A 13,623-nucleotide genomic window follows, 5' to 3' on the forward strand; every position below is an offset into this window, starting at 1 on the left:
TGATTTTCACTTTTTCGTTACTCTTACACACAAACGTAAATATCTGTTTCTTTATTAGCCACAAGGGGCTAAACACAGAGGGGACAGACAAGGACAGACAAAGGGATTAACTCAATTATATCGACCCCAGTGCGTAACTGGTACTTAATTCATCGACCCCGAAAGGATGAAAGGCAAAGTCGACCTCGGCGGAGTTACATATGTACATATATATATATATATATATATATATATATCATGAACTGTTACTTTCTCAAATGCAGCACGAAGGTTTGTCAGTGAAGAGGTCGCGGTCTGAAAGCGACGGAAATATTTTGACAAATTAAATTTAAATGTTGAAGTGAATCCAACGGTTTTTGTGTGTTTCTTAAATAAACACCTTCCAAGCTGCAATCGTCACTGTTTTGTTTTCACGAAGCTTTAGACATGTCAGAAAAACGGTTTAGTTTCTAACGCTTCCATTATTATCTGTTATTGTGTTTGAGTTTATTTTTCCCGGTTTTCTTACTTTTTTTCTTTCTTTTTTTAAACTTTGTAACTCAACACTTTTAAGATTTAGACTTTGAAGACGAAACTAAGTAAATACGGGAAACTGAGTTTCAAATGCTGTAATGTCTTCCGAAATGTTTGAATTGTTTTAAAAAATACCAATTTTCATACAAAATCTTGAGTTAAATGACAAAATATGTTTTAATCCGTTTTTTTTTTTGTTCAGATTTCTGGCTTCGGAAGTAAGGGAGATCACTGGTATTGGTTCAGTGATATTTTAGTAGAGTGACCTCCCCTCGCTTGTCCCCTGAACTGGTTTTCTTAACGTCGGCGAGCTGGCAGAAGCGTTAGCACGCCGGGCGAAATGCTTAGCAGTATTTCGTCTGCCGCTACGTTCTGAGTTCAAATTCCGCCGAGGTCGACTTTGCCTTTCATTCTTTCGGCGGTCTGTGTTTAGCCCTTTGTGGGTAGTAAAAGAAATAGGTTTTCTTAACGTCAATCGGTGGAGCATAGAACAAACTTTTGCGGTATTTGTCCCAGCCCTACATTTTTAGTTCTAACCCCGCCGAGTGCAGCTTTGCCTTTCAACCTTACGCAGTCGAAATACTGCAAACACAACAAAAACTGTGATCAATGATTTCGTTTAATCCCACCCTCCAATTTTCTAATTTAATTTTGTAAAACTATTGAGCATTATCGAAATAAGACATTTTCATTTCCACCCCCCACTTCCCTCTAAATCAGAAAACATGACAAGACTTCCGCCCGTCCCCCACAAACCACACTTTTTTTCGACCCCCCCCCTTTTTTTGGTTACGGGAAATACGAATCTGCTAATAAATTGGCAAAAATCGACATTTTAAAATTACCACCCCACCTTCATTTTTTACTTTTTCAGGGATTTTTTTCCCGTAAATGTGCGGAAAAATACGGAGATTATGAATCTGAAGAAAAATTCCAAAATTCTTTGTAAAAAAATTTTTTAAGAATTTTTTTTTTTTTTTTGTTATACTAAACATGCGTAAAAAGGCAGACCGGGACCTCCACATTGGAAAACGGGAGTTTTGGGCAAAAAAATTATTTTTTTTAACAAACAAATTTGGGAGAAAATTGTGGGGGGTGGGCAGAAGTCTTTCCGAAAGCATTATTTGTATTCAGTATATGTTAATTTTATAGTTTGTGTTTATACGGCATTTTTGTTTATTCTAAATGTGATATTATTCGCCAAGAAATTCGTTGGATATATTCTAAATGTGTTCAATTCTAGGGGAAACGGCAATGTAGTAAAATGCTTTCTCTCTCTCCAAAGAAGGACTTCTCTCATCCGTGCAACACCAACTTGCTCAGATTTGATTTTAACAGAATTCTACAAAAACCCTTCAGTTTTGAAAATGAGGCGCTTTTCTAGGATTCTTGGAATTAGCATGAAGGGCGGAATTTTGCTTCAATCATCTCTTGTACCCCTTCATAATTTTTCTTATTTTTGTGAATTTTCAAAAAATTTTTGCGATTTTGTGTTCTACACACGAGAATTCATACGATTATGAAAAAAAAAAAATTTTTTTTAACCTCACCCCCCCCCATAAATTCTAAATATTCCACTCTTTTTGGAATGTTTTTCTTTTAATCAATTTAAAATACAGAGAGTCCAAACTTTTTGCTTAAATACAAGCAAAAGACCATTAAATGTGTTTATGGAGGGAAAAATATTGAGAAACATCAATACATGTCAGTGGCAAAGAAGCGAGGAAGATATCAGGTGGTCGTGAGGTGTGCTAAAAACAACAGCTAAATCAGACTTAAATCACACGAAAAATAAGTGATTGATTTCTGCATAATCGTGTTAATTACCATGTGTAAGAACATGAATTTGCTAACATTTTCTGAAAATTAAAAAAAAAAATTGTTTTTGACAGCTATGAGGGATGCTTAAACCAAAAGTCTTCTCATGAAGGAACTACTAAACCAAATAGTCAGTCTTAGAACAATTTAATGCATTGGTTAGAGACAGAGAAAGACTTAAATAAACAGTAAAGCTTAGTATATGTCTAAGGTATGTACAGAGGTGTATTCAACCACCCTGTATTTCTCTACAAATTTGAGGTTTTATTTCAATCTAAGGAATTGTTTATTGAACCACATTTATTCCAGTTTAGTCTGTAACCATATTGGTCAATTTGACAAACTGAAATTTCTCTCTAATCACGCCACATTCATCATCATTGGACAGTTTGAATGGGAGCAGTAGGCAAAGAGCTGTGCCAGGCCCCAGTCTCATTTGACTTGGTTTCTACAGCTGGATGCCCTTCTTAACCCTAACCACTCCAAGTGTGTAATGGGTGTCTTTTACATGTCACTGGCATGGGCCACAATTCAATTTTACTTGGTTTCACATATTGTCTCAAGCACAGCCATTCACCAAAGGTCTTGGTCCCTTGTCATCACCTCCAAGAGACCAAACATCTGAAAATCATGCTTCACCACCTCATCCCACGTCTTCCTGCATCTACCGCTTCCACAGGCTCCCGCTACAGTTAAAGATCAGTACTTCTTCACACAGCCGTCTTCATCCATATGCATCACATGACTATACCAGTGCAGTCTTCTCTCTTGCGCACCACATCTGATGCCTCTTATGTCCAATTTTTTTCTCAAGATGCTTATACTCTGCTGTTTGTGCACACTGACATTGCACATCCAGCAAAGCATGCTAGCTTCATTTCTTCGAAGCCTTTGCATGTCCTCTGCAATCACAGCCCATCTTTCTCTGTGATGTAGCATGGCTGTTCACACACAGGCATCGTACATCTGCCCTTCACTCTGAGGGAGAGGCCTTTTCTTATCAACAAAGGTAGAAACTCTCTAAACTTTACCCAGCCTCTTCTTATTCTAACAGCTCCGCTCTCAGAGTATCCTCCTCCACTGCTGACCTGACTTGGTCACCTAGGTAATGGAAGCTATCAACTACTTCTAATTTTTTTTCCCTGGCATTTGATGGAATCTATTTTCTGTACATTTTTAGTGTTTGTTGTCCCCATGCACCTACCACACACAAAAGCCATTTTCCCAGTTAACCTTCCTCTGATACTGCTGCACCTCTTATGGAGTTTCTATCTACACCTTTTCTACATATTAGGCAGGGCCATCTCCCTGAAGGAATTTGTCTGCTTTCCTACTTACTAAAACTTTGATCTTTGCTAAGGCCTTTCGATTTCAGACCTTTCACATCTTAAATTTCTTCTCTAGTTCTGATAGTGATTCGTCTATAAGAACAAGGTCATCAGCATACAATTCTTCTGTTATTGCCTTGGGGACTATGATAAACGAGGGTGCTGAGGACCAATCCTTGGTGAACTCCTACTTGTACACTGAATCCATTACTCATTGCCAACCCTTCTTAACTCTAGTCTGAAGTCACTGACGCCTAATCTATGCTGTGGACTACATTCTTCACTAGGGAAGATCTTCGCATTCATGAGCAACCATGAGTGTGACTTTCTGGTGAGAATGTAATTGATATGGCTTGCATGATCATCCGATTTATAAGTTATCTAGTAACAGGTTGGTTTCTTGAAGTTGATGCTGCAGATCATTTGGTTATTTGCATCACAGAACTCCAGTAGCCTTATTCTCTCCTCATTTTGGGAACCAATTCCATGGCCCCCATGTTGCACCATGGAAGATACCTGGCTGTTGCCCAACATTCCATTGAAATCACCAGCCATGAAGGTAAGGTCACTGTAATTCGTCTTTGAGCCAGACATGTCATAGAAGTGGTCCTTTCGTTCGTTTGGCAGACCCAGTTGGTGGCGGGGCAAAGATGGTTGTTGCTGTGCTACTCTGCAAAATTAGTCTAAGCTTTACTCTTTCGCATACTCTGACTACCTCAATCACCTTACTGGCCCATTTCTCTGCTAGAAGTATGTCCACACCTCCTTCCCTATCACTATTGCCCTCCCAGAAGAATTTATACCTATGAGGAACCTGACTGTAGCTTTGCCCACCTTACTTCTTGGATGCAACACTCATCTCAACAAGCATCTCAACAATCTCACCAGACATACCTTCCAATGTACCTACATTGACAGTGCCAGCCCTGAAGGAATGTAAGGGGAGGATGGAGGTGTCATGGGGAGGGAGACCAGCAGCTTTGGGCATCTGAAGAGAAGGTTCTAATGAGCATTTGCCAATGGACATGTCCTCACATTTAATCTCCCATCACACTTTCCCCCTCCACTGGAAGTGAGTGTTATACAAGCAAAGAGGAAATAGCTATCATCATCATCATCATCTGTTTTCCACACTGGCATGGGTTGGATGGTTCGACTGGGGTCTGGGAAACCAGGAGGGCGCACCTGGTAGTGTTTCTACAGCTGGATGCCCTTCCCAACACCAACCACTCTGAAAGTGTAGTGGGTGCTTTTTACATGCCACCGGCATAGGGGCCAGAGGGGGCTGGCATCGACCATGATCGGATTGTGCTTTTCACAGGAGCCAGTCAAGACGGCGCTGGCATCCTGGTTAATTATTGTCACCTCTATTGGAGGTGGGTGTTGTATGCTAGCATTAGTACAAGCAATGCTACAACGTATAGATAAATAAATTAATTTGTTATATATAGTTAATTGACTGATTAATTAACTAAGCAATAATACTAAGTATGACTGCAGAGCCATAACAGTAACAGAGAGTGGGGGGCAGTTTTACACGGAGACAAAAGGAGAGAAGGAGCAACTAATAGATTCAATGAAGACTGGTTAGAGTGAGCCGGGTGCAATTCTGGGTGGATTGAAAGGAGGAAACAACAAACTAATTTATTAATCTTAAGAATTTCTTTTGTACTTCCTAATAAAAATATGATTTATTGTATCTCTCTCTTGTTTCATTCTTTTAAAGCACATATTTTCATTTGTGGAAACTGTTTCCGATTTTACCCTTGAAGCTGCTCCCAATTGCTGCCACTGGCTTTTATGGGTTGTCTCAATCTCGGGTCACCTCTACAGAATCTTTGAACAAACCATTTCCAAGTAAGTTCTTGTCTTTTACATAGTCTTAGGTCAGCCCTTACTCTACACTCCTGTGACTGGATTCTAGTCATAGCCATCCCATCGGTTTTTGCCCATAGTGTATTTAGGACTATAATTCCTAATGTATTCTTCATTTATTTAAGATGGTAGGGTGTGGTATGAGCAAGATTTGGTTGCTGTTTCTAGCATGTCCAGTCTCAACAGAATAAGATCTTGCTCACATGGTAAAATAACTAAAGACAACTTTATAAACAGGAAATCTGATAACAAACCAAATACAGACTTTACAATAAAAATCATCATCGTTGTGTAACCTCTGCTTTCCATGCTGGCATGGGTTGGACAGTTTCACTGAGGACTGGAGAGCCAGAAGGCTGCACCAGGCTCCAATCTGATCTGGCAATATTTCTGCAGCTGGAGGGCCTTCCTAACACCAACCACTCTGAGAGTTTAATGGGTGCTTTTTATGTGCCACTGGCACGGGAGCCAGTCAGGCGGCACTGGCATCAGCCACATTCGGATGGTGCTTTTTACATGCCACCAGCATGGGGAGCCAGTCAGGCGTTTCTGGCAGCAACCCACATATGAATGAATGGTGCTTCTCGCGTGCCACCAGCTCTGGTAACAGCCACAACTACAATTTCCATTTGATTGTGATGAAAGTTCTGTAAAATAATAAATTTAACAATTCAAACACCCTCACCCCCACCAACCTCATAAATTAAATATGGAAAAGATAAATTAATAACATTTTTCTTCTCAAATTGATTTCATTTTTCTTCTGTTTTGTAAAAGGTCCGTTGCAGAAACGTCTGCAGTTGAAGAAGCAAATGAGTCCATTTTTGATGCTTTGTTACCAAAACCTTCAGACTTCAACTTCCAACAAAATACAGAACCAACTTCCTTTATTCGACCACAGGATTCTCTTTTACAACTGGTTCCTGATTCCACTGCTTTGTGTGTTTTCATTGATCTCATTATTGTCTCTTCCATTACTAACGATGTCTGCACTGTAAATGTCTACCAAAAAGAAGATCTAGCCTCCGCTTCTCAAAGACAGGCCCCTGCTGCTCCCATTGTGCCCTGCCTAACTAAATCTATCCCTCTACAGATTTATGACAGTCAGTCGTGTGACAAACACATGAATCTTTATCTAGTCACTTCTTCTTCCAGTTCTTCAGTTCGCTGCTCTCAAACCATCCAACTTCCATTGTTAGTCTTCACTTCCTTATTTGGTGCTGAAGCTAGTCTCTTACATTCAGCTGTGATATTACTAACCATGCCTTCTGGGTTTGTTTACCATTTTTCTCTTAAACAGTGGAAGCCCCAACAAAATTCCATGGGTTGCCCCTTGTCTGTCCTTTGTAACCTCAATGCTCCCATCATCAAAGTATGTCTTATTTATCTCCAGAGACAATCTACTAGTGACCTGCCAACTGAAACAATGCCTAATTCCCAATCGCCTGCAGCACCAACAAGTGTTGCCCAGAATCTTCCGTGCCTATTCCTGGCTGCTCAAAATGGCAAATGTTTTCTATTTTCTCCACCAAGTAACTTCAAAAATCGGCTCAAAGTTCTTGAGACAATTCATTTAGAAGACTCTCCAATATCAGATTGTTGTCTGGGAGTTGAACCCTATCAATTAGTTTATGCTACTAGGAAAAAGGTCATCCAACTTGACCTTAATTATAACGAAGGAATCAGCCAAACCACCAAACACGTTGCATCCTTGTCTGCCATTTCTACCTTAGCAGTTCTTCAGCTAAAAGGTGAGCTTTTATCTTTGTTATTTATCTCTCTTTGGTTGTTTTATTCTTCGTTTTTGGTGTGATTTAGGGATGGCAAGAGATGAGGGATCTAATCTCATTGGTTCCGGCAACCATTTTAATATTTTTTTTTTATCTTGTTTCAGTCTTTAGACTGCAGCCATGCCCCACCCTGAAGAATTTGAGTCAAAAGGATCAACTCCAGTACTTAGTTTTTTTATGCCCAATAATTCCATTTGTCTCCTTTGCCAAACCACTAAGTTACAGGGACGTAAACACATCAGCACAGGTTAAGTGGTGATGGAATACACATATATAATGGGCTTCTTTCAGTTTTCTTCTACCAAATCCATGCACAAGCTTTTGGTTAACTCACGGCTACAGTAGAATACACTTGCTCAAGATGCCATGCAGTGGGACTGAACTTGGAACCATATGATTGGGAAGTAAAACTGCTTACCACACGGCCACCTCTTAACTCAAACGTGTTATTTCACTTGTTTGCTGATGTTTTTGCTTTTAATGCTCCAGATTTTTTTGTTGTTGTTTTCAGGTATCATCATCATCACCGTTTAACATCCGCTTTCCATTTGGCATGGGTTGGACGGTTTGACTGAGGACTGGTGAGCCAGAAGACTGCACCAGGCTCCAAATTGATCTGGCAAAGTTTCTACAGTTGGATGCCTTTCCTAATGCCAACCACTCCAAGAGTGTAGTGGATACTTTTATGTGCCATGGCACAAGGGCCAGTCAGGCGACACTGGCAATGACCACACTCGAGTGTTGTTTTTCACGTGCCACTGGCACATGTGCCGGTAAGGCGACGCTGGCAACAACCATGCTCGAATGGTGCTTTTTACGTGCCACTGGCACGGGAGCCAGTCCATGTCCCTGGCACGGGTGCCAATCAGGCGTTAATGTCATCGGCCACGTCAGCGATTTTGATTTCACTTAGGTCTTCGCAAGCAAAGTTTATAGTCCAGTGAATGAGGGGTACTCATAAGGGGGCTGGTTGCACCCCACGCTCGGACGTGCTTTTCTTTATTCAGAATATTGTAGATAAATGAGAGGAAGCCTTTGTAAAGCCGTATCACATGGTAGAGAAGAGAAGTGGACCAATAACATGGTTTGGGGTGATGGTCATATACTCAGGCATAACCTGAAAAACTCTAAAGGAATTGAAATTTCCCTCAATGTTTGAAAATTTCAAAGGGGGGGGGGAGATGATTTTTTTTTAAATTCACAAAACAATTTTTATGCTCGTAGTAGGTGTAGTGACGCTATCCAACAGCGCGCGCGCAACGCCACTTCAGTTCGCGCGTGCGGGGTTTGGAGCCTTCTAGAAAGGCAGAGGGTAAGTGCCCTCTCACGCATGCGCGAAGACTGGAAGAAGGGAATGATGATGTGGCGTTCCCCTAAAAAGGGTACAGGCAGACGCATAGCAGCAGTGAGCAGAATGACTTGAGGCACAGCTATCGAAGAGAAAGGACGTATTTTCATACGTGTGATCAACCTATTCTCCTGTCCCAGACGCTTGGGATTTAACGTATCTATTGCTGCTGAATTGTTGTAAGAATGGATACCAGTATACCATCGTGTTTCCTTGTTGAATAAGAGAATAAAGAATGATATATATTTCTAAACTTGCTTTTCGTTCCTGACTGGTAGTTTCTGGAAACAAAAAGAAAGGAAATTGAGTTGCACCCAAGTTGCACCCCAAAAGTGCAAAGAAGCAACCAGTGACCTTTTACATAGGGAATCTAATCCTTGGCAGCAAGCAAGGGAGTTAATTAGAGACATGTTTTATTAGACCTCTTAGTCATCTAAAATCTGCCCAATCTGTAAACAGAGATTTCTACAAGAATCCTAAAAACAATTCTGGACAATAATTTGCATAATTACAAAAAAGGGAGTTAAAGGAAATAAGTGGCACATACCTATCCCATGAATTTAGAGAATTCACTTCAGTTTTCTTGCCAGTTGTTAACAATTTCATCATTGCTTTAGACTTCTTTTCCATACTTACCTCTAACTAACACTCACCTCCCTCCTCACAGCATTGTAACTTCTACCACCCATCATCATCATCATCATCATCATTCTATTTGATTTAATATTTTGAAACTGTCACATTTTTTTTTTTTCATTCTCCAGATGACCACAAATTGTTGTGTCTATCCAACCATGGCCAGTCCTATAGCCTGTCTGTATCCAAAGAGGGATTCAACATGAACGCAAAACTCAAACAAGAAGAAAACTCTGTTTCTCAGCTGCTTTCTCAAGTGGAAAATGTCAATAAGAATATTAAAAGAGCTTCAGAGATTCTGGAAGCTCAATCCCATGTAATTTCTCAGTTAGTAACTGGCACTCACCTGACACGGGACCAGTTTGTGTCCAGCAATGTCCAGTGTAAACTGACCGTCTTTAAAGACATCTACGGACAGACAATCCTCCGATGTGCGGTCACTAACAGAAAACTGACCTTCACACCTGACTGGTCGTTTCTCATGGAAGCTGTTCCATCTCGAAAATACCAAAAAAATAATCATACGACTTGCCAGACATTAGTTAAAACCTTATCTCTTGCCAATGGTTTAAAACCTGAAGAATCTGCTCTGATTGACATTATTCTAAACATCATGGCACCATCAGATACAAGAATTCATGTTTCTGTTTGGCTTGTCTTTAACTTACCATTTTGTAAATTTTATCTAGATTCTCCAAATGACATTTCTAGATATTTAGAAACCCAGCTCTCAAAGGGAATGGCTATTCCTGTCTTTAAAGGAAACACTGATTTCTTATCATTTGTTTTACCTTTGGAAAGGAAAGAATCCAAAATCCATTCTATTTCAAGTGTTAAATCTCCTTCTTTAACTAAAAAAGTACAAAAAATTGCCTGTGACAAACCCATATATGCAACTTTCTCTGACCCCCAAAAGGACCTTGTTCTGGAATCGGAACAGTTGTTCACTCATGCAATTGATATTCCTGCTTCTCTTAAGAATTCCTTTTTTGACCACAGCTGTACAGGTAAACATTTAGATTCCAATTTATTTACCTGTTTTCTTTTTTACATGATTTATCCTTTGTCTCCCCCCCCCCCCATCCTTCCTGTTTAGCAGATACAGTTTATATTCTGAACCTTTAGACATTTCACATTGGCCATGTTTTTGCCCCTCACACATTATGGAACCAGTTCCACTTCTGCTATATTCTGTGTTGCCTCTAACATTGGTTCCTGTTCTATGAAGGAACTTCCTTTTCGTAGTTATAACATTTTGTCCTTCCGCTATCTTTGGACTGTTTAATCTCCAAATCACCATTGTGCTAATCCATCAGATACATAGAAAATATCAAATTGAATAAATTTTATTTACTTCTAAAAAATTTTACCAAATTAAAAAAAACAAAATCATTCGAGCAAGGTCATTGCCAGTGGCGCTGGTCTGGCTCCTGTGCAGGTGGCACATAAAAAGCACCATTTGAGTGTGGCTGTTGCTAGTACCACCAGACTGGCTCCTGTGCAGGTGGCACATAAAAAGCACCATTTGAGTGTGGCTGTTGCTAGTACCACCAGACTGGCTCCTGTGCAGGTGGCACATAAAAAGCACCATTTGAGTGTGGCTGTTGCTAGTACCACCAGACTGGCCCTCGTGCTGGTGGCACATAAAAGCACCCACTACACTCACGGAGTGGTTGGCGTTAGGAAGGGCATCCAGCTGTAGAAACTCTGCCAGATCAGATTGGAGTCTGGTTCACCAGACCTCAGTCTAATCGTCCAACCCATGCCAGCATGGAAAGCAGACGTTAAACGATGATGATGATGACTTTATTTTTTAGTTTATTTCTTGAAGGCAAAGAATTTTTTTTTTTAGATTTGTTTAAAATGCTGCACAGAAATTCACATCACAAACACTTCTTTTAGTTGTGTGCCTGTCTATATCTCCATCCATCCATATATATATGTAAATATGTATATACACACACACACACCACACACACACACACACACACACACACTAGGTGTGTATTAGAAAAAGGAGATTTTTAAAATCCGAAACGAAATACTTGCTGTTTGTCTGAATCTCCCAAAGACCTGACCGGTGCAGCACCACTGCCACCTTGAAGAATTTCGTGTTGAGTCCAGCATTAGATTCTGGAAGCATGATTTGCAATGTGTCCACTGTTACTGGAATTGTCTGATGGAAAGACAACCTGGCAGTCGTGTGTTTTTGAGATTTAATGATAATAGTTTAATATCAACAAGTAAGAGGTGGAGGCCATCAGATTGTTTTATATTGGGTTGGCATCAAACCAAGAGATTCCACTGTACCAGCGACATACCATTAAGGTTTAGTGTTTGTATGTGTATATACATACATGTATCTATGATGCCCCGTAGTTTTTGAGGAGGTGTCTTGTTGAGCCTGGGTTCAAACTCTTCTCTGGCTGATTTCACTTTTTTTCTGACCAGGATTAATTTAAATTAGTAATTATACTCAGCACTTTGTTATATTTTGTGTAGAAATTATAAATTAACAAACCATTCCAGTACCATGGATCAAAGCTGGGTAGATATCATCATCATGATTGGTTGGATGGTTTGACAGGGATTGGTAAGTCAGAAGACGGCCCCAAGCCCTGACCATTTTCTTTGGTATGGCTGAACATCCTCGTTGTGTTGAGACCCAGTCTTTTAGATTGAATGGATAAACCCATTTGGTATAAGATTGTCATCTTTGAATTCCAACATTTTGAGATCTAATCTTACCCTTTCTTAGTCCATATCTGCCTTCCTTTGTCAATACAGCACTTTACACCATTTGACCGTGACCATCACAGCACCTTCACTTTTCTTTCTTGTAACCATCAATAATTTATATATTTCCTGTTCATCATAATTTCTCTTCCAAAAGATTCCACTCATCAATCCTGTCTTCTCAAAGATTTACTGACCAAGATGGAGGTGGTGTCATGTGGTGTGACAGACTCCTCGGTGACGCTCAGCTCAACTGATTGTGGTCAGCTTATTATTGCTGTCCATCAGCAGGATGATGTTAAATACATCCTAGAGATCCAAGCCTCCAGCCAAGGGGTCGTAGCTGAAACTGTCCATGCCATCTTACTTCGACTTATGGTAAGGGAAACTAAGATTTAATTTATTATTACTAAAGAGAGGTGATAGAAACACTAGGATTTGTGTGTGTGTGTGTGTGCACTGCTTTATAAAAGTCTAGAAACTGTTACTGTAACATTGCTTTCAAATGTTGACACAAGGCCAGCAACTTTGCGGAGGGGACAGGCATGAGTCGATTCCATTGATGACCCCCCCCCACTGCTCAGTTGGTACTTACTTTATCAATCCCAAAAGAATGAAAAGCAAAGTCGACCTCAGCAGAATCTGAATTCAGAATGTAGAGACAGACTATGACTGCAGATGGCAGAGTTGTTGCCATGCCAATATGCTAACGACTCTGCCATTTCAATTCCTTTGTTTGGTGCCACATACTGCTGTTTAGAATGGTTAGCTTCTCATCTTTTAACTCTTTCATTGCCATATTTCAATTGAGGTAATCATTCCAGTTTATTTTGGAAACGATGAAGAATTCAGTATAAGAGCATTCCTGTTGCTATAGTAACAGGATGAGATGAAGCAAAGCGAATCTACTTCCCACTTTTGCTCACACTAGAAAAACTAGTGTTACCAGAGAGAGCAACACGTGGACGAGGGTCCCCTCAGTATGCTGCATTAAGTATGAAACATGTTCATACACAAAAAGAAAGCCCCTAAACCCTAGCTTGAGTACCTGAGGACACATGGAGTTAAAGCCTAGCAAGAGAGAAACACAAAGGGAAGAGACAGACATGGCCTCTATGGATGGCAAATATGTATTTTATCACTTTCTTCTAACGTCTGGGTTGGATGGTTTTGCAGGATTCAATGTGTCCAAGAACTGCACTGAGTGACAGTCTCTGCTTTGGCGTGGAGTAGATGTACACAGCAGCATGGTTGGATGGTTTGAGAAGTTGACCTTGCAGCCATGCGGTTTCAGGTTCAGTCCCACTGTACAACATCTTGGACAATTGTCTTCTACTGTCAAAAGAAATTGCTTCAGTAGCATGTGTTCATCTGACCCATGCTGGCATGAAAAAATTGATGTAAGAAACAAACTAATTACCTAAGTTTCATTTGTTTTCCTATACTCATGTAGATGGATATGGTCTGTTCCAGCAGAAAGGGTCATCACATGTCAATGTCCTTCGTCACTTGTTATTGTTGCATTATCATTGTTATTATTATTATTATTATTATTACTAAGGTATTGAGCTGGTAGAAT

The 13,623-nt window shown here is 40.2% G+C and overlaps 1 protein-coding gene across 2 annotated transcripts in view; it reads left to right on the plus strand.

Annotated features, from left to right (window-relative positions):
• The window catches only part of LOC115215765, a 68,377-nt gene that overhangs the window by 159 nt on the left and 54,595 nt on the right, over positions 1-13,623 (plus strand). For both annotated transcript variants that reach the window (XM_036505723.1, XM_029785063.2), the window contains exons 2-5: positions 5,386-5,516; positions 6,312-7,285; positions 9,437-10,315; positions 12,202-12,422. In XM_036505723.1, coding sequence (XP_036361616.1) covers positions 5,386-5,516; positions 6,312-7,285; positions 9,437-10,315; positions 12,202-12,422 — 2,205 coding nt within the window. The remainder of the gene's footprint in view (positions 1-5,385; positions 5,517-6,311; positions 7,286-9,436; positions 10,316-12,201; positions 12,423-13,623) is intronic.

The sequence above is a fragment of the Octopus sinensis genome, linkage group LG9 (genome assembly GCF_006345805.1).
Source record: "Octopus sinensis linkage group LG9, ASM634580v1, whole genome shotgun sequence".
Taxonomy (NCBI): Eukaryota; Metazoa; Mollusca; class Cephalopoda; order Octopoda; family Octopodidae; genus Octopus; species Octopus sinensis.